Source organism: Camelus ferus, chromosome 5, assembly GCF_009834535.1.
Source record: "Camelus ferus isolate YT-003-E chromosome 5, BCGSAC_Cfer_1.0, whole genome shotgun sequence".
In the NCBI taxonomy this organism is placed as follows: domain Eukaryota; kingdom Metazoa; phylum Chordata; class Mammalia; order Artiodactyla; family Camelidae; genus Camelus; species Camelus ferus.
The window spans coordinates 65275904-65295994 of record NC_045700.1 but is presented as its reverse complement, the minus strand read 5'-3'; the positions used below and the strand labels follow the sequence as shown (position 1 = coordinate 65295994).

Sequence of the window (20091 nt, the reverse complement as noted above, 5' to 3'; positions counted from 1 at the left end):
CAAGAAGGTGGAGGAAGGACAAACTCCCTTCTCCTGCTGGAGCTGCAAAATCTGTCATCTTCTGCCCTCAGACATCAGCCCTCCCAGTTCGCAGGCCTCTGGACTCAGACTGAATTATTCCACTAGCTTTCCTGGTTCTCCAGCTTGGAGATCACAGGACTTCTCAGCCTCCATTTTCACACAAGCCAATTCCTGTAATAAATCTCATGTAGGTCTCTGTAGATCCTATTGGCTTTGTTTCTCTGGAAAGCTCTGACTAATAGACATTGGTTAAGGGGCCTGACCACATCAAGGCCAGCATTTCTGAAACTGTAGCATTTCCCTCATCTTTGTCACCTCGGCGTGTAAAATGTCTGAAATAAGAGGGAATTGTGGCACCAGAGGCAGCTACTCCCTTTCATCAGGAAGGCAATTTTTTTTTCCAGAACCATCTCCTCTCTCTCCCCATCAGTATTCCTCCACTTAGGTTTCAGTGTCCAGAGGGTGTCATGTGACCACCTCAGCACTGAGAGAGTCTGCCGGAGATTTGTGAACTCAACTTTTGCATACAGTTTAGGGAATTCAAAAATCTTCTGAAGCCCATTGTGGTACCCAGCTTCAGAATCCCTGATCTAAAATGTGGGTCACAGTATCTCTGAACCTCAGCTTTCAGATCCTCAGTTCTCAAAGAAAAACTGAAGTCTGGACAGATTTCTAATAATCTGGTTTGAAGCAGCAATGTATTTAAAGGCCAGAGAATCAAAGAAGACAGTGTGCTATGAAAAATGTTTTGCAAACTATAAGTTCAGCTTAATATGAGGCATATTTCTACTGTAAGAATTTTCTTTGTTATCCATAGATTATATACCCTGATTTCCACTTGCATCTTGTGTGTGTGTGAGTGTGTAAATAAAATAATAAAATCAAAGTAGAACAAAGGGAAACATACAAGCAAACCATTGCCAGGAAAACAGAAAATATTTTATTAGTTTCCAGATTGAGAAATGATGAACTTATTTCAATAGAAATCTATGACCCTCCTCAAGGAGCCCACCTTGGCATTCAAGGCCACCAGTCATGGTAGCGCCTGTAGTCCCCTGACCTCAGCAGGTACTGCCTCCCCCCATAGTTGGGCTACTCATAGAGGACCCAGGAGCCCTCCAGCACATTGAGAGAGTAAATCTCATTGAAGTGGAAGCGGTCCTGAAGAGAGGAGCAGTCCTCAGTGATCTCTATAATCTGGCCTCTGTAATCTTCCCTCTCATAAAGTCTGATCCTGTGAGAGCCAGCCTGGCCCATCCAGAGGTGGAAAGAGGAGAAAAGCAAACCATGAAATGATTCCAACACATTCATGCCATCCAGGTTGGTGAGGACCAGCTCAAGCCATTTTCAAATACACAGTAAAAATGAATTATTTCTGAATATGTATATATTCCTCATTTTCAAAGGTGGAGATTCAGTACCTTTTTAAGATCATAAAGTGTGACTGAAAATTAAAAGGAAATCTCACTCCTTAACATATTCAGATATTTCGCAGGACGACTGTAAACCCCACTTGGGACACTGTAAACCCCACTTGGGACACTGCACTACAAAGAAACCCAAGACTTTCACAGCTTTTTATTATTTTTGTCATTGTGAAGGAAATATTCTAATTTTTCAAGCATGTGTGTTTGAACAGTGAAGTCAGTCCGTGAAATAAATGACCCTACATTGAGGTTAAAATAAATCTCGGAAAAATCACCAGGGACTTAGATGCTTCTGTTTCTGTGGAAAGCATAGTTAAACATCTTAAGTCTCTCAGTTAAATACTTAATTTTCACTTAATAATTTATGAATTGAATAAAGGAAAATGAACCAGAAAAATCAATAAACCCAGGGACGAATTTTTCAAAAAACGTAATGTCTCAAAACACGTGTATGAACTATATGTAGCCCATGTGTAATATCTCTGTGTTGCTCTCTATTAAGAGAAAAGTACTTTTATTTGTACAGGTGGGGAAAACCAAAATGTGCAAGTGGGGAGCAAAATGGGAAAAGAGTCATACAAAAATTAACACTTGTAAATGTTTCCTTTTCAACTCCTGTCTTCTCAGTTACTACCTTTTATTTTAGCATCTAATTATTTTTCTATTAGATATTACTGGTTTTTCTACAACTCCGTTGTAAATGATTCCAGGTCAGGACTTCTGTTTTATACATGCCCGGGGCAGCCAACCCATTCTTACTCAATAAATATTTGTTGATTAATTGGTACCTGGGCAACACTTTGCTTTTTGTTCCCGGCAAATTATATTGACCTAATATACCATAGCTTACCTTTTTTTCCTCTCAGACTCTCAGTTATGCTAAATGATCGCTACTCCAAATGTTTAACCTTTGCTTGAAACTATCCATTCTGCATCCAAAGGGCCCTGTCCTGACATGGAACAGGACTCACATGGGGGATGAGGCGGCAGGAGCGGATGGAGTCGCTGAGGCCCAGCCACTGCTGGTAGTCGGGGTAGTCCCCGCGCCGTAGGAAGTACTGGCAGCCCGAGAAGTTGGGCTGCTCGTAGAGCATCCAGCAGCCGCTGTCCACGCGGATGGAGTTGCAGCGGCCCAAGTAGGGCTGCAGGTTGGCGTGGTCGCTGCTGCACTCGTAGTGGCGGCCCTGGAAGCCCCGGTCCTCGTAGAAGGTGATCTGCAAGGAAGGGGAGGAGAGGGCTCAGAGGCCAGGCTCGCAGCCCCCGTGTGCGGGGCCCCTCGCGGCCCGGGCGCCGGGCTCACCTTCCCCATGGCTGGAGCACACGTGCGGCGCGAGCTCAGTGCGGCGGGGCCGGCGCGGCGGGTCTATATAGCAGGAGGGCTGCTGCGTTGGCAGGAACAACACAAAAGGGGCCTCCTGGGTGAGGAGGGGATTTTTATGTTCTCTTTTTCCTCTTTGCTGTCAGAGTACACGGGGCTCATTGTGGATTTCTCTTTGCAGTGTTTCTGTTGCTATTACTAGCTGATGCCATTGAGACCGTTTGGGAGGAAAAAAGTAATTTGAGACATTATCTATTTAATAATAGAAGTAGAGCTTCAGCCATTTCATACATAGTCCACACTTTTGTTTGTATGGGTTGGAGAAAAACAGAAGAAAAAAAAAACAGTGTAGGAACAAAAAGGTAAAAAGCCTTAATGTACCAAATATAAGCTAATCTGTAAGAACTCTGTGCCATAATATTGACTACCAATTGTTAATAAAAAGGAAACACCTTAACTGAATGCTGAAAATTTCAAATTAGTCTTTTAAGAGAGCTTCCTCATTAAAGGGATGTAAGAAGTTGGAATATTTTTACCAAGGGAGTTCACAAAACTTCAAACTTTTACTATGGTGATAAAACAAAAACAAAACCAGAAGACACAGATCTTTAGTATTTGGTCTGATTGTTGCAGTCAAGCATGGAGGTAGACTGAAGATTGGATTTGTTATTTTGGCTACCTGGAATTCCAAAGGAAGAAAAGTTTAATATGCTTAATCTCAGAAAGAAGAACTAAAAGGGAAACTTCTAAAAGTTTAAGGAAATAAGAAAAAATAATACATTTAAAGCTCAAAACCATATTACCTCTTAGGTTATTACAAGATAAAACCAAATTCTTAAGAAACCCATTTCTGGTAGGATCTAGATGCACTGTTGCTCTGTGGGAAACAAGAGTAAACAAAGCTTTTGACTTAGAGGAAATTGATTGCATGAACATAAACAGAATAAATTTTAAAAAATCATCATTTTGCTCAGAGTTATTTCTATGGGGAAAGTACTGATAGATGAAAACTGTAAAATAGGGGAAAGAACCAGAATGCAGAGTCCCAGAGAGCACCTGGAGGAGCACGATGGGGATGACAGGACGGATGACCGAGTCAGCTGACGTACAAGTGAAATTTCTGATACGTCTGGAGGATCAAAACAAGGGAACTTTGGGATTGTTTTTTTCATTAACTGGGAACAGAGAAAGCTTTATTTCAGCTGAGGGAAGAAACAGGGAGTCCGACACTTCTCATAGAACTGAAATGTGAATGGCTTGGGCCAAAATGTGGCTTAATTTCAATGCTTCACAGAAAATCCCAGGACAAATTAATATAAGACAAATGTATATAAGACCCAAGTCCCAAACTGTACTTAGTGTGCTAAGTCAACACAGGCGGAGACCTGAGACTCTCCTTGTGCCTGTAGCACAGAAGCGGGGCTCTGCACCAGTTGTCTGGAATGACTGATGGAGACGTCTTTGGAGGGAGAATAAGAGAGAATAACACCTTATTGTACAGAGCTTTAGTCCAGGAAGTAACCTTTGTTACTCCATAAATATTCACATGGTTTCAAACAAAAGTGAAGGAAAAAGAGACTAGTTCAGGTTCGGATTTTGCTGCATGGAGGGTTAATGATTTGAGTAGCTAGTGTAAATGTCAGTCTACAAAATGAAGTGTATAAGAAATGCCACTTTCTTTATTTTCTATAACTCAAAATATTTTATGAATCTAAGTCTCATTCCACTGGGATGGGGGGAAATTTTATCTTTAGTCATTGTTGGGATTTCCTCTCTTCATGTCCCCAGGCTCTATGGTTGGGTTCTATGGGTTTACCTTGAACCAAGGCATTTCATGGTGAGGGAGGATTCTTTGGAAACTACTGTGATGTCCATTGTTGGTGGCTCTCCCCAGCTTTCACACCAGCATGGAAATAAAAACTGGCGATCTTGAAAGATGTGGACATGGAGATGTGTTTTGTTTGGCTGATACCATGTTTAGATGCCTTCGGTAATGCTTTAGGTTGGTTCATTCTTTCCACAGTTCACTATACTACCCATCATTCCTTGTGCATCTTAAAAGCGGTTGTTTCACTTTCAGGTATACCTCATTTTATGGTGCTTTGCTTTGTTGAGTTTTGCAAGTATTGTTTTGTTTTGTTTTTTTACAAATTGAAGGTTTGTGGCAGCTCTGAGTCAAGCAAGTCTATCAGTACCATTTTTCTAGCAGCATGTGCTCATTTCAAGTTTCTGTCTCACATTTTGGTAATTCTCATAATATTTCAAACTTTTTCATTATTATTTTACTTGTTATGGGGATCTGTGATCAGTGATCTTTGATGTTATTATTGTAATTGTTTTGGGGCACCATGAATCACACCCTTATAAGAAGGTGAACTTAATCCATAAATGTTGTGTATGTTCTGACTGCTCCATCAACAGGCTGTTTCCCCATTTCTCTTGATCTCCTCAGGTCTCCTTATTCCCTGAGACACAACGATATTGAGATTAGGTCAATTACTAAATCTACAATGCTCTCTAACTGTTCAAGTGAAAGGAAGAGTCACACGTGTCTCACTTTAAATCAAAAGCTAGAAATGATTAAGCTTAGTGAGGAAGACATATCGAAAGCAGAGACAGGCTGAAATCTGGGCCTCCTGTGCCAAATAGCCAAGTTGTGGAAGCAAAGGAAAAATTCTTGGAGAAAATTAAAAGTGCTATTCTAGTGAACACACAAATGAAGGAAGTGAAACAGCTTTATTGTTTATAAGTTTGAGTGGTCTGGATAGAAGATCAAACCAGCCACAACACTCCCTTAAGCCAAAGCCTAAACCAGAGCAAGGAGAACCTAACTCTCTTCAATTCTTCAAAGGCTGAGAGAAATGAGGAAGCTGCAGAAGAAAAGTTTGAAGCTAGCAGAGGTTGTTCATGAGGTTTAAGGAAAGAAGTTGTCTCCATAACATCAAAGTACAAGGTGAAGCAGCAAGTGCTGATGGAGAAGTTGCAGCAAGTTATCCAGAAGATCCAGCTGAGATCATTAATGAAGGTGGCTACACTAAACAACAGGTTTCAATATACATGAAATAATGTTATATTGGAAGAAGATGCCATCTAGGACAGCTAGAGAGAAGTCAATGCCTGGCTTCAAAGCTTCACAGGACAGGCTGACTCCCTTGTTAAGAGCTATTGAACTGGTGACTTGAAGTTAAAGCCAGTGCTCATTTACCATTTTGAAAATCCTAGGGTCCTTAAGAACTATGCAAAATCTACTCTGTTGGTGCTCTATAAATGTAACAACAAAGCCTGGGTGACAGCACATCTCTTCACAACATGGTTTACTGAGTATTTTAAGCTCACTGTTGAGACCTACTGCTCAGAAAAAAAGATTCTTTTCAAAATTACTGTTCATTGACAATGCACCCCATTACCCAAGAGCTCTGATGGAGATAGACAATGAGATTAATGCTGTTTTCATGCCTGCTGACACAGCATTCTTCCTGCAACCATGGATCAAGGAGTAATTTTGACTTTCAAGTCATATTATGTAAGAAACACATTTCATCAGGCTATAGCTGCCATAGATAGTGATTCCTCTGATGGATCTGGACAAAGTCAACTGAAAACCTTCTGGAAAGGATTCACCATTTTAGATGCCACTAAAAACACTTGTGATTCATGGGAAAAGGTAAAAATATCAACAATAACAGGAGTTTGGAAGAAGTTGATGACTCTGAGGGATTCAAGACTTCGGCAGAGGAAGTAACAGCAGATGTAGTGACAATAGCAAGAGAACTAGAATTAGAAGTGGAGCCTGAAGATGTGACTTGATTGCTGCAACCTCATGATCAAACTTAAATGGATGAGGAGTTGCTTCTCATGGATGAGCAAAGAAAGTGATTCCTTGAGATGGAATCTACTCTTGGTGAAGATGCTGTGAAAATTGTTGAAATGACAACAAAGAATTTAGACTATTGCATGAACTTAGTTGCTAAAGCATGGTGTGAGGAGTGACTCCAGTTTTGAAAGAAGTTCTGCTGTGGGCAAAATGCTATCAAAGAGCATTGCATGCTACAGAGAAGTCTTTTGTGAAAGGAAGAGTCAATTTATGTGGCAAAGTTCATTGTTTTCTTATTTTAAGAAATTGTCACAGCTGCCCAGCCTTCAGCAACCACCACCCTGATCAGTCAGCAGCCATCAACATCAAGGCAAAACCTTCCACCAGCAAAAAGATTATGACTTACTGAAGGCTCAGATGATTGTTAGTCTTTTTTAGCAATAAAGTATTTTTCATTGATGTATGTAGAGTGTAATGCTATTGCACTCTTACTGGACTATAGTATAGTGTAAACATAGCTTTCATAAGCACTGGGAAGCCAAAATATTCATGTGACTCATTTTATTGTGATGTTTGCTTTATTGTTCTAGAAATAAACAGTTTTCTAGTACAAGCTGCATTTGAGGAACATTATCTGGAAGGTGAAAAAAATTAGCTCAATCACATAAGAAGCTTATATACTAAACAAATTAAGCCTTTTATTTGGGCTGATCTCACAATGTCTTTGGGGGTATATCTGTATTTACATCATCTCTCTCTGGCCCTTGAAGATAATGAATTGTAACCTCAAACAAGAGTTTTCAGACTCTGCATAGTTTTTATCAGTGTTTGCCAAATAAAAAAACCTGTAAGTCAAAGCAGCATTCCTAAGCATTCTCTCTTGGTCTGAATCACACTTTATTAGAAACTTGTATATTTTGAGGGATTAAAATATTCTTTTTCAAATGTCTTTTTTAAAAATGTAAAATGATGTAATAATAAATGGTTCTTAGTTTTGAATTTTTGTTGCTTTGTTTTTAATTTCAAATGTCCTTCCTTGCCAATATAACAACTGGCAATCCTATGTCAGTTTCTATTTAAGGAAATTGACCTGGGAAGTCTAAAATATTAAGAAACACTTGATTTTAAGAATGTGAAAAATATGGTGAGCAATTGCTGATGGGGAGGGTCTGTTTGTTAGAAACTTCAAAATTTTATCCTAGAGTTATTTCAGAAATTATCCTTCCAAGGGAGAAGGGACAAATTGGGATATGTGATTAAGAAATACAAACTACTATGTATAAAATAGATAAGAAATAAGGAAATATTGTATAGCACAGGGAATTATAGCCATTATCTTGTAATAACTTTTCAGGGAGTATAATCTGTAAATATACTGAATCACTATGCTGTATACTTGAAACCAATATAATATTGTAAATCAACTATTTTTCAGTAAAACAGATTTAACCAAAAAAAAAAAAAAGAAAAAAGAAAGGATGAAAGGAAGAAAGAAGAAAGAAAGAAAGAAGAATAAATAAACAAACAAACAAACAAACAAATAAATAAATAAATAAATAAATAAATAAATTACCCTCCATAGAACCCCCACATTAGGATGACCATAACAGCAAAGGACATATTTGAACCTGAGCTGGAATCCATGCTTGCCTCCTGCTGAGGGACCCTGGATGTGTTATTAAGTTTAACTTAACCTCAGGTGTTTTCATGAGTGTTGTAAATAAAAGGCTTAATTTTTTCAGTATATAAGCTTCTTATGTGATTGAGCTAATTTTTTTCACCTTCCAGATAATGTTTCTCAAATACACCTTATACTACAAAAGTGTCACATTCTTTTTGTGTCGCAGGGCATTTTCATTTTAAACACAGTAGTGTTACTCAAGCATCTTCATCCCTGTCTGCTATCGCTAACATTAACTATCATTAATCTGTATTATTCTCAGGATCTTTTACAAAAGACGTAGAATTCACCAGCAAAGGCACAAAACTGACTGTAAAAGTGACTGGAACCCAGTCCCTCAACATTTCTCTCTTGGAATTCTAAAGAAGAAAAAGGCCATTTCATCTTAGGTTGCAAGCTCCCTGTAATTTTGTGTGAGACAAAAAAATAGAGAAAATAAGTCAGTTATAAAATGTTGGGATTGTTCTTAGAATTGCTGTTCCTTAGAAGATTTATATGTGAGTCTCAAGCATGGTTAGCACAAGAAACAGGCAGATTTTGTAGTTCTGGATCATTAAAATTTCTCCTGAATGACAAGAGGGCCATTGGAGGGTTCCAATAGAGGCTTGCACCTCAAGACCAGTGGGTTGGAGAAAGGAATAAAGGGGCGGAAAGTTAGGGGATGGTGGGTAGGAGAAAGGATGAAGTCACCTGTAGGAGACTGTGATAGAGAAACGGTGACCAGTGACTTCCTGGCCTCTCGTTCCCCAGCCAAAGGGCCAAAGGTCAGAATTGGCTACTCCTGAGATGCAACTCTTGTCTGTTGTGTGAAAAATAGATTTTTTTTTTCTATGCACAGGAAGCTGTTTTCATTAGAGAAGTTGTTCCAAAGCAGGAAAAAAAAAAAATGCTACAGCGAGGTAACGTTTGTAAGGAAGTTCTAAATGTATATGTCCTGCCAGGAAAACACTTTCACTTCCCAAATGTTAAGGAATAAAAACACGTATCATGAGAAATATATAAATAAGTATTGTTCCATTTTTCCCCCTAGAAATGAGTCATGGGATGCCTTAAAACTGCTTAATAACAGTACTTGATAAACAAGTGATTACAGAAGTACTATTTAGAACTTGGAAAGTACTTGACCGAAAAAAGTGGTTATGTATGTATTATTTAACATTAGTATTTAGTATTATTGGGTGAGTTCTGTGGCAATCGGGACAATGCCTTCTGTTTGTTTTGTTTGTTTTTTCATCCCCAATGCTGCACAGAGCAGGCCTCTTGAAAGGTGCTCAAAAAATGGTGAAGCCCCCAACTCGAAGAAGCTAGGCTTCCTGGTGGCTAACAATTGGGCAGTTTATTAAAATGAAAAATAACTTGCACTATGAGTGGGCAGTCTCATTTCTAGGTCTCTGTCCTCCAGAAATGATGGCATCTGTAGCTAAAGGTATATGTGTGATGATATTCATGGCAGTCTTGTTTGTAAAAGCAAAATTGGAAAAGCTTAATCACCAGTGGATAAATGGTTAAATAATCTAGGGGACCTCCAACAATGGAACACTATGCAGCCACTAAACAGAATCAGGTACTGACCTAGATATATGTCCATATCACATTACATTTTAAAAGCAAGTTGCAAACTAATATGTACAGCATGGTTTCATTTTTTTTTAAATCGAGGTACTGGGGATTGAAGCCAGGACCTCATGCATGTTAAGCATGCACTCTATCACTGAGCTACACCTACCCCCCAAAATGATTTCATTTTTGTAAGGGAAAAAATAGCATGGGTTTCATGAGCTAGCTATATAAACAAGGGAAAAATTCAAGAAGTTACCCACCAAACATAAAGAAGGACTGTCAATGAAGAGTGGGCTCAGAAGGACCACCTCCACTTGATTTATTTGCATTAGCTGGGCACCGTGTACAGCTGGGCAGCTTCTGTACTTCATGCAGTGTTTGGCCCAGCAGCTGTACTGGCCAAGAGGTGCAGCCTGGTCAGGAGCTGTTTTAGAAGAGGAAGAAGAGTCCAAAAGTACGGCAGTGGCCGATGGCAGCCCTGGCATTAGTTACATGATACTGTGCTGGAAAGTAAACAAAAGTACAATTCCTTATATAGTCTAATCAGGCTTTTCAAGTGGGCTGCCCTGCACCACTCATCTGTGACCCTCTGTGGCCTACAACCACGTCGTGGGTCAGAAGGAAACTTCTGGAATGTTGTTCCTCAGCTGAATGCCTGCCTCCCTTCTTAACGTATCACCCTCTCCCATTTTTCTCTTTTGATCTTCTTTTCTTTATTTCTCAGACAGGCTACTTCCTTTCTCCACCCATACTTCTGAGCCTTATTCAAAACTCATCCTACCTTGAAATTCTTCTAGAACAGACCCCACCCCTTCTTATCCACGCTTCAATCTTCAACAAGGAGCATTTACAGGTGAGTTAATTGGCACACAATGAAACAGAAACAGAAGCCAGGGATTGCCAACAATACAGACTAGATACTTTATTAGGTTCCAAAATGAGAAAATAGTGGTGTGAACCTATTTTAGTATAAATCCACCACCCTCCGCAAAGAGCCTGCCTTAGCATCAAGGGCGCCCCAGTCGTGGTACCGCCGGTACTCTTGGGGCCGCAGCAGGTACTGCCGGCCGCAGTAGTTGGGCATCTCATAGAGGACCCAGCAGCCCTCCAGCACGTGGAGGGAGCGGACTTCACTCAGGTGGAAGCGGTCCTGGATGCAGGAGCAATCCTCACTCAGCTCCATCATGAGGCCTTTGTGATCCTCTTTCTCATACAGTCGCAGCCTGTGGGAACTTGCCTGCTCCGTGCACAAAGAGAAGGAGCAGAAAAAGCAACCAAACAACAGATGAACTTGGCAGGTTAGGGCACAAGCTTGTCAGTGTCAAAGCTGAGACTGAAATTGCTCTGAATGCTGTGTACAGGATCTGTGTCCTACTAGCATTTGACAAATACGTGCATGCTCATTTTCTATTTCTTATGTAAGCAATAGAATTTTTAAGAGGTTCAATGTCTGGATTAGAACCCATCAAGAGCTCAAATTTCTTCCTGATTCCCTAATTTCTTGATTCCTAGGTGATAAACCTATGTTTGGGGGGAAAATGTGAAGTATTTTGCCTATATTTTAATATGAGTGTTATCTCCCCAATTTATATACATATACACATGTACGTATAAATTTGCCACTGAAATAGGATTTTAAAAAAATCACATCCTTCGGTGGAAAATTTGTTTAAATAGTCGTTTGAAACCAAAATTCAACTGATTTTCCAAATTAAGAAAAATTACCTTTTCCAAAATTGGACCACACCTTTGAATATCCTATATTAGCAACAGAGTGTTCCATTTTTACTAGTCTACAGTGGAAATGATCTAATTCTTTCATTTTCGATTCCTTTGCTACAGGCAAAAATTAATTTGTTAGAAATACTGCTTTCTTATGCCCAACCACCTTCCGACCTGCAAGTTTTAGTTTATGTCCCACTATGATATTACATTTGTTACAGACAAGTTTTGATTGACCTAAATGGCAGCAAAAATTAAACACAAACCTGGCTCCCTATGCGAATTCTTCCTTATGTTCTCTGCTGTTTTTGTGCCTGTATCTCTCTGGGCTTCAGCAGCTATCTAAAGCCCATTTAACCCTTCTGTGTTTTTAAAGGAAAACCTCCCTCACTCTAACACCCATCAATAATATGGTGAGGAAACTCAGGAGACGTGATTGGAATCAAGCCGGACTCACTTGGGGGATGAGACAGCAGGAGCGGATGGAGTCGTTGAAGCCCATCCACTGCTGGTAGTCGGAGTAGTCCCCGCGCCGCAGGAAGTACTGGTGGCCCTGGAAGTTGGGGCGCTCGTAGATCATCCAGCAGCCGCTGTCCACGCGGATGGAGTTGCAGCGGCTGAAGTAGGGCTGCAGGTTGGCGTGGTCGCTGCTGCACTCGTAGTGGCGGCCCTGGAAGCCCCGTTCCTCGTAGAAGGTGATCTGCAAGGTAGAATAATTCAGATTTCATATTCTCCCAATAATAAATCTTGGATAGAGGCTTTTCCCCCTCCCCTCCATTTGATTTCACTTGTGTTCCGCTTACCTTCCCCATGGCTGGTTGACGCGGGTTATGAGAGTTCAGTGTGATGGGGCCCAGCGGCGCTGCGGGTCTATATAGCAGGACGGCTGCTGCGTTGGCAAGAACAATACAAAAGGGGCCCCCGGGGGTGAGTAAGGGAATTTTATGGATCCCTTTTACGTGCTGCATTCAGTGGAAATGCCTGTCGAGTTTGCCCTCATTCTCTGGTATATTCTAACGCTGTCCTGAACGGCTTCTGGATGAATCCCTAGAGTGGCTTTTATTTGGATTCTTAGTGTTTTATAAATTTATCAGCACAATAGTCTGCACTTTTGACCTGAAACTTGTGTCTCTATACATATGATTCAATTATACCCCGTATATTTTCCAGGGAAAAATCTATGCCTTAATGGAAGTGCCCAGAATTCCAGAGAGACTGTGGGTGAAGCAGAATGCCACAAGTACTAATTTTCCTGGACCACAGAGACCACTCAATCTTAAAACTTCTTTCTTTACAGGACTTGTCAATCCAGTGCAGAACACAAAACTGGATTCTGATCTTCGCTAGTTTTGACTGTGTTGACTGGATGCTTTAAGACGTAGCTAATGACTTCCTCTTTGGTGAGTATACTTCATGTTGCTGGAAATGAGCTTCTGGTAGCCAACTTGTGATAAGAACCAAAAGAAAGGTTTTTATGGCCATTGGGTCCAAGACTGAGAAGTATACTACTTTATGGATTGCTTCCTCTTTGCCAGGGGAAGGGAGTAAAATCTTTGTGGACTCAGAATATTCACCTGGAAACCACATGAACTTGGCAAGCCACACAACCTCTCAGAGCATGTGTTATTTTACCTTACTTATCTCATGGGATATAGTCTGTTGAATGAGAAAGAAAGAAGGAGAAAAAGAGCAGCCTCTGATATTTGGAAGCTGGCCTGGCCCTTGGAGCTGGGCCATTTTTCCCCATTAGACATAAACAATCTCGCAAAATACCAACTTTGGGGAAGGTTATCATGAGATCATGATGAAATGAGACAAAATAAGGCCACTTCTTAATTTTGTCTAAGAACAGGCAAAAACAAAGCCAATATGCCACCCACAAAATACCAAACACCCCCCTGCCCAGCCAAAAACACTAACTGCTACTTCTTTATCAATTGAAGCTTTGTCCTTGGTCTTTACTCCCTTCCCCATGAGTAGATTTATTAAGATATCCAATCATAAAATTACCCCTGCTGTCTGACAATATCCAATCTAGAGTGAACTCCTGCTTTTCTAGACACTTCCCCAAATCATCCAACCAAAATACAAATCCTTCAGCAGTTCCTTCTAACACCACCTTGCTGAGATAGTCCGTACTTCCCCATGGTGTGTGTTCTCTGTCACTGTAACCAGTAACAAACCCCCTTGTTTCACAGCAGGTGTTCCTTGTGGTCTTTGGCTGAAGGACAGTGACATGAATGATGAGATTATGTGATTAATCTGTTTGGCACATACTTGGCACAAATGAACACTGAATAAATGTTTAATACTAATAATAGTGAGGCGTTATTAGGGATGACATCAACCTATTTATCTTTCTCAAAAATGCCTAAAAAATTTCTGAATTACAAAGCCATTTTGTGGTAAAATGTAGATTTGGAAGGGACTTTAGAAATTACCAAGTGCTTTTCAAACGCCAGTGTGCATAAGAATCACTTGTGCTTATTAAAAATGCTAATTACCAGGCTCCACCCTCTCCCGAGATTCTGCATCACTGGATCTGGAAAAGACTCTAGGAAGTGTATTTTTACTCAGCACCAGATCGTTCTTGGGCCAAACTTTGAAAAACACTACTCTGATTTATTCCTTCATTTTTTTTTCTGTTATGGAAAACATGTGTTTCAGCCATCCACAGTTAATGTTTTATCAGCAATTATACCAATATTCTCTTTAAACATGTAGGCAGAAATGCTCTCTGCTTTGTTCTAAAGAATTTCACATGCACATTATGAGAGGATCAAAGCAGAAGTACCAGGACGTAAGTGATTGTGCTGGTAAAACAGGAAAAGGGACAAAGGGTCAGAAAACTCTTATTAGTCTTGCCTCAGAATGGCATCGTCTTGACGTTTCTCCCAGAGTGAAGCCTGGGTGATCAGAACCAAAACACGTCTAGTCACACTGCTACTGTAGACGGAATGTTTGTCTCCCCTCTAAATTCATATGTTGAAATCCTCATCCTCCATGTGATGGTTTCTGGAGATGGGGCTTTGGGTGATAACTAGGTGGTGATGGGATTATAGAAGAGATGTGAGACAGCTTGTTTCCTCTCTCTGCCAGGTGGGGATACAAGGCGAAGACCACCTGCAAACCAGGAAGTGGGTTCTCTCCAGGCACCAGATCTGCCAGCACCCTGATCTCGGACTTCCCAGCCTCCAGAACTGTGAGAAATAAATGTTGTTTAAGCCGCCCAGTCTCTGGTATTTTTGTTATAGCATCCTGAACTAAGACAGCCGCTTGCCTGCTTGAAACACTTCGCTGACTCCTATTTCCTCTGGAATCAAGGACCGGTGCCCCAGCATGGAACCCCAGACCTGACTTCTCTGTTCATCCCCAGACTCTGTCTGATCACACCGAGCCACATGTAGTTTCCCAAGTGCACAATGCTATTTTCACACTTCTTTTGTTCTTGAACATATTGATCCTTCTTACCAAGACACCAATTCTATGTTTTTCACCCAGAGAAATTTTACCCTTCCTTCCAGGCTCTCCTCAAGTGTTCATTCCTCTGTAAAGATTTTCTTGAACCCTTCTTAATCTTCCAGGCCGAATTTAATACTACCTAGTTGGTTCCCCAAGTGTCTTGTTCATATCACCATAATGGTAATTATCACTTATGTATTTTATTTAGACATCAGTTCCTTGAAATAAATGAGGACAGTCCCATCCGAGGGTAGAGACTATTCCATTTTTACTTTTGTATTCTCACTAACTGGAGAAATGAACTGGTTCATAAAGGTTACTTAGTACATGCCCGTGGGATGTGAGTACTTCCTGATCTGAAATTTATTGTTGTAATAGTCTTCGGGACCTATTTCAATGCTCAGCATAACAAGCCTCCATACTCACATCAGAGTTCAGCATTTGCAGCTTTCAATGTGTGGGATGACACAGGCACCCTGCATTTGATCTGTTTAATGGGCCTTTATAAGAGGCAAGATGAGTAAGCGAAAGAGAGAAAACAGAAAAGTTGTGTTGTCCACTAAGCCCTCAGCTCCTTTGTAATTCTGTCTAATTTTTATGTCTCCCAAGATGCCAAATTAATGTTACAACAGCAGCGGCCAATTCTAGAGCTTTACTGGTGTCTGAGGTCTGGTCAGCAGCTGAGCTGACTGCCACTTGCTTGCTTCCTAGTAATTAATGCAGTGTTTGTATCATATATGTGCTTGGGTAAATGAGAAGAGGTCATTTGGTTGGCAGGTGTGTAGACCAAACTATCCCAAATAAGGACAGTGGGTAAGGGCCCAAAGATCACCACCATAGCACCAGCCTCTGGTTCTCTTTCTCAGCTCATTTTTGATGACCATTCAATAGCTGACCAGAAGACAGGAAGCCATCACTGACCCACCTCTGCTTAACTCCTATGGCATTCCTCTTTGAACAAATGGACTTCCATGTTCACAACAGTACACTTCATCTTGTTTAAGCAACAGGTGGTTGTGATGGTCAGTTTTGCTTTAACAAACCCACAAAGAAGAAAATTTGAACTCCTGGAGTCTGGAGGGGAGGGAATAAGGCACCGACTAACATCAGGACCTACCCCATGACAGCAGGGCAGGAAAACTGGAGAAGGACCCCATAATGAGAAGAATGCTTTGAGGGTGTATCTCCATAGACTGGTTCCTGACACTCTTTTATGGAAAAGCTGCTACTTCAGTTTCTTTGGTTGGTGGACCTTTTAAAAGATTAGCCAGGCCAAAAGACATGTAGCTTCAAAGGGAGAAAAGAGGGGGGAAAAGGAAGAAGAAGATTTAAAATCTGGACATATTACAAACCAGGATATATAGAAAACATTGACGTGTGTGGAGTACGTAGGCTGGGGCCGGGGTTAGCGCTGATTGTTGGTTCATCTCAGTGGGGAAAGATGAGTGGGGCCCTGTCGCGTATCCCTTCTCTGCTTTCACCTCAGGCTCCTTCATCTCTAACCACATCATCAGTGTTTAGAGACAGGACAGAGAGGAAAAAGGGTAAGTTAGGGGTAAGTTAATTTGGGGCATAATCTCTTCCCTGCCACTCCCCACCATTGACCTTTTCTTTATGTTGGGTTTTAAGGGTGGGTATCATTGTCATCCTGTACCCTGGGGAGGGAAGCAACTGGATTTTCAGGAAGAAAAACTTGATCAGTGAGATCCAGGGTCTCTAATTTTATAAGCCTTCTATTCAGGTGATTCAGGGTTATTTCCATGTCTGAAGTCTGATTTTATGCCTACTAAGAAAATAATATAGAACCCAGCACTCGAGAAGCTTTTGGCTTTCTAATTCATGCTTGTGGTGTTATTATTGGCGAAAGAAGACCTTGGGTCCTGTCTCCAGGAAGCCAACACTAGTGTTGGGAGTTTAAAGTTTAAAGAACTGGGATTTAGGAACAATTAATACCAAATAATACAAGAATTGGACTCTTTTCCAGGGCCATTTTTTCTTTTTCATGTGTAGTCATAGTACTTTACTTCCTATTAAAATGATAAGAGTCAGAATTTTCCTATGTGTGTGCGGTTTTGGTAAAAATCCTGAAATTACTCTACAAAGCATATACAGCAAAGAGACAGTGAATTCTATTCAGAAGTCTCATGGAAGGTTGAGGCATTGGAAATGGAATTGGGAGAAAAGGGACGGTGACTCTTAGAGGAATAAGGGATGTAAGAGGTGAGAGCAACAAGTTAGTTAGTTAGTTAGTTTGTTTATGAAGCTAAAGTAAGGGTCCACATACTGAGAATGACTTTCCTTATCAGTTGGGACTTGGACTATATAGTGAAGATGATGGGCATAACCTGGAGGGATAGCTTGAGGTGTTTCAATAAGTACTAATTTATCTTTGTAACTGCAAATACAGCCTCAAAAGACTAACCACTAAGGGCTTCGGCCCAAGTGAATTGAACTTTAAGCCTACATGGTCTGGTCTTTAAAAGAATGTTGGCAATAATATCCTCTGCTTTATTCCCCTTATAAGATGTTGTTTCCCATCTTGAAAACATACATCATTATGTTTGGCTAAATACCATTATTGTTTATGAAGGCCTAGTAGATTAAAAGAAAAACAGGACTCTATTAGTGCCAGAAACACAAGCTAAATCTTTAATTAAATGCTAAAGGAGGAAAGTGGAGAGTGTAAATACTTCAGTAAAAATCCATCGCTCGTCTTAAAGAGCCAACTTTGGCATTCATTGCCCCCCAGTCAAGATATCTCCTGTACTCCCCGGGCCTCAGCAGATACTGCCTTCCCCGGTAGCTGGGCATCTCATAAAGGACCCAGGAGCCCTCCAGCACATTGAGGGAGTGGATTTCATTGAGGTGGAAGCGGTCCTGAACAGAGAGACAATCGTCCGTGATCTCTGACATTTGTCCTCTGAAGTCATCTCTCTCGTAGATCCTCATTCTGTAAGTGCCGGAGTGCTAGGGTGGCAGACAGAAAGGAAAAAGCCAATGAACAAAACAGAGGGAAATGAAAGTTCTCGCCCCTGCACCTTCCTGGTCACACCTGCCCAGAAGTTCTCTTAGTTCAAGCTGGCTTCCACAGCAACCACATCGCAGGGTTAAGGAGCCTTCCCGGCTCCCATCACCCACCGTGAATCTAATGACTGATGCGCTAAGCTAGGAACAGAACTCAGCCGCCCTTCAACTGCTGCTTAGCAGTCTCTGTCCTTGAGAATTAAAGTTTGTCTAAAATAAAATCGATCACTTTAGTACTTGTTATTAGAGAAAGTCCTTCTCAAAGGAGAAGAGCGAGAGTCATTGGAAAGTGAAGATTCATTTGATATATTACTCTTGTTAAAAAGGAATCAACATTAGCTATTTTCTTCTAGACTCTTCTGGTTTTCATGTACACAATGTAACATAGTATTATTAAGCTCTTGTAAAAAATGACACGTTCTCCCTACCTCTCTTTTCATAAACTCATTTTCAGTTCAAATTTCTACCTATGTGACTCTGAAACTTCCTTTTTCTGGCCTCCCACTCTCCACTTCTTTATTTCCCTCGGCAGGAATCATCTTCAGGAAGCTCTGTTTGGATGCCCCCATCCTACGCCCACTCACTCATCACACATTCTTCTAAGAACTCTGCAAGCACTCTAGGAAATACTGAATCTCAAACTTCAGTTTTGGATGTTGCCTTTCCTCTAATTTCTACCTCTAAGTGAGCTAATATGTACTGCCTGCAAAATTAGAATGAGGGAGAGGGTATCGCTCAGAGATAGAGCACATACTTAGCATGCAGGAAGTCCTGGGTTCAATCCCCAGCCCCTCCATTTAAAAAAATTATGTGCGTGTGTGTGTGTGTGTGTGTGTGTGTGTATAAAACCTAACTACCCTCCCCCCAAAAATGTTAAAAAATTAGAATAGAAACCAGGAGGCCTGTCTTCTCTAAGAGGATAATCAAATAGAAAAGTAAGCCAAAACAAACTAAAGTATTTTTATCAATTAAACAGAACCGGACTGTACTTAAAAATTTTGATATATTGGATTTTTGAGTTGATAGGGCTTGGAATGACCACTTTAAGAAATTAGATCTTGATCAGATAACTTCAGTCTCTTCCATGTCCTTCTTTTTCTTAATGAGTCTTTGATCATTTAATTTTTTATTACATTTAAAATATAAAAACTGGGAGTATGTGATTAAAAACAACAACAAAACCACTACACAGTTCAAGAAGAATGGCTTCCGATCTGAGACATCCTTTTAGAACGGACTGCATGCACAGAGCTCACTTCCCCTCTTTCTGCTCTCTAGTTGGAACGATTTAGTTGAAGAATTTTATATATATATATAAATATTTTAATGGTTTTCACTTCCAAAGAGACTGAAGACAAAGAGCCACACTCACTTGGGGGATGAGGCGACAGGAGCGGATGGAGTCGTTGAAGCCCATCCACTGCTGGTAGTCGGAGTAGTCCCCGCGCCGCAGGAAGTACTGGTGGCCCTGGAAGTTGGGGCGCTCGTAGATCATCCAGCAGCCGCTGTCCACGCGGATGGAGTTGCAGCGGCTGAAGTAGGGCTGCAGGTTGGCGTGGTCGCTGCTGCACTCGTAGTGGCGGCCCTGGAAGCCCCGGTCCTCGTAGAAGGTGATCTGCAAAATGCAAGATGTGGGAGCATGAAGCGATTTGCTCCCGCTGAAGATGCTGCGACCGGGCGAAGGTCGAGCATCGGGTACCCGCGCTTACCTTTCCCATTGCGGAGAGAGGGAGCAGGAGGTGTTCGCTGGGTGCGGTGTGGGACTAGGGAGAGCGCCGCGGTATATATAGCAGCCCTGACTGCTGCCTCCGCAAGAAATCACACAAAAGGGGCCCATTTCGGTGAGCAAGGGGATTTGTAAGCTCTGCGTTCCCCCTCCCCCGGTCGTCGGGGTTAGCTGAATGTTTCCTCTCATTCTTTCTGGTAGGTTCGGGGTGTTCTCATTCAGTAAAGCTGTTGCTGCCACCAAAATGAAAAGAGCCTTTACTCTTTAGAAGGATGAGCGAAATTCTATCCCCATGCCTTTTTAAAGAAATAGCCTACTCTGCTTCACTGATGCCTT

The 20091-nt window shown here is 41.2% G+C and overlaps 3 protein-coding genes across 5 annotated transcripts; all 3 read right to left on the bottom strand.

Annotated features, from left to right (window-relative positions):
• Positions 1–997: 997 nt before the first annotated feature.
• LOC102508041 (gamma-crystallin D) lies at positions 998–2757 on the bottom strand. The gene is given in 4 exon segments (XM_006182126.2): positions 998–1050; positions 1053–1269; positions 2420–2662; positions 2749–2757. Coding segments are annotated over 4 exon segments (522 nt in total).
• Positions 2758–10716: 7959 nt separating this feature from the next.
• On the bottom strand, positions 10717–12360 carry LOC102507606 (gamma-crystallin C). Of its 2 annotated transcripts, none has more exons than XM_006182124.2 (3): positions 12347–12360; positions 12001–12243; positions 10717–11058 (listed from the first exon to the last, which is right to left on the bottom strand). In XM_006182124.2, the coding sequence occupies exons 1-3, from the start codon at positions 12353–12355 to the stop codon at positions 10786–10788; spliced, it is 525 nt and encodes a 174-aa protein (XP_006182186.2). In that variant the 5' UTR covers positions 12356–12360; the 3' UTR covers positions 10717–10785. The 2 variants fall into 2 exon arrangements, with proteins under 2 accessions (XP_006182186.2, XP_006182187.2); XM_006182125.2 differs by having other exon boundaries at positions 10786–11061; positions 12347–12355.
• Positions 12361–17631: 5271 nt separating this feature from the next.
• On the bottom strand, positions 17632–19747 carry LOC102507330 (gamma-crystallin B). Of its 2 annotated transcripts, XM_032480826.1 has the most exons (4): positions 19739–19747; positions 19398–19644; positions 18497–18506; positions 17697–17955 (listed from the first exon to the last, which is right to left on the bottom strand). In XM_032480826.1, the coding sequence occupies exons 1-4, from the start codon at positions 19745–19747 to the stop codon at positions 17697–17699; spliced, it is 525 nt and encodes a 174-aa protein (XP_032336717.1). The 2 variants fall into 2 exon arrangements, with proteins under 2 accessions (XP_006182185.1, XP_032336717.1); XM_006182123.2 differs by lacking the exon at positions 18497–18506 and having other exon boundaries at positions 17632–17972; positions 19402–19644.
• Between the last annotated feature and the right edge of the window lie 344 nt (positions 19748–20091).

What these genes read in the sequence shown, in the direction of transcription:
- LOC102507606 (XM_006182125.2), bottom strand. An exon ending in CCTGCTGTCTCATCCCCCAA is followed by an intron (nt 11,062 to 12,000) that starts GTGAGTCCGGCT and finishes TTGTGCACGGAG; the next exon opens with CAGGCAAGTTCCCACAGGCT.
- LOC102507330 (XM_006182123.2), bottom strand. An exon ending in CCTGTCGCCTCATCCCCCAA is followed by an intron (nt 17,973 to 19,401) that starts GTGAGTGTGGCT and finishes CTGCCACCCTAG; the next exon opens with CACTCCGGCACTTACAGAAT.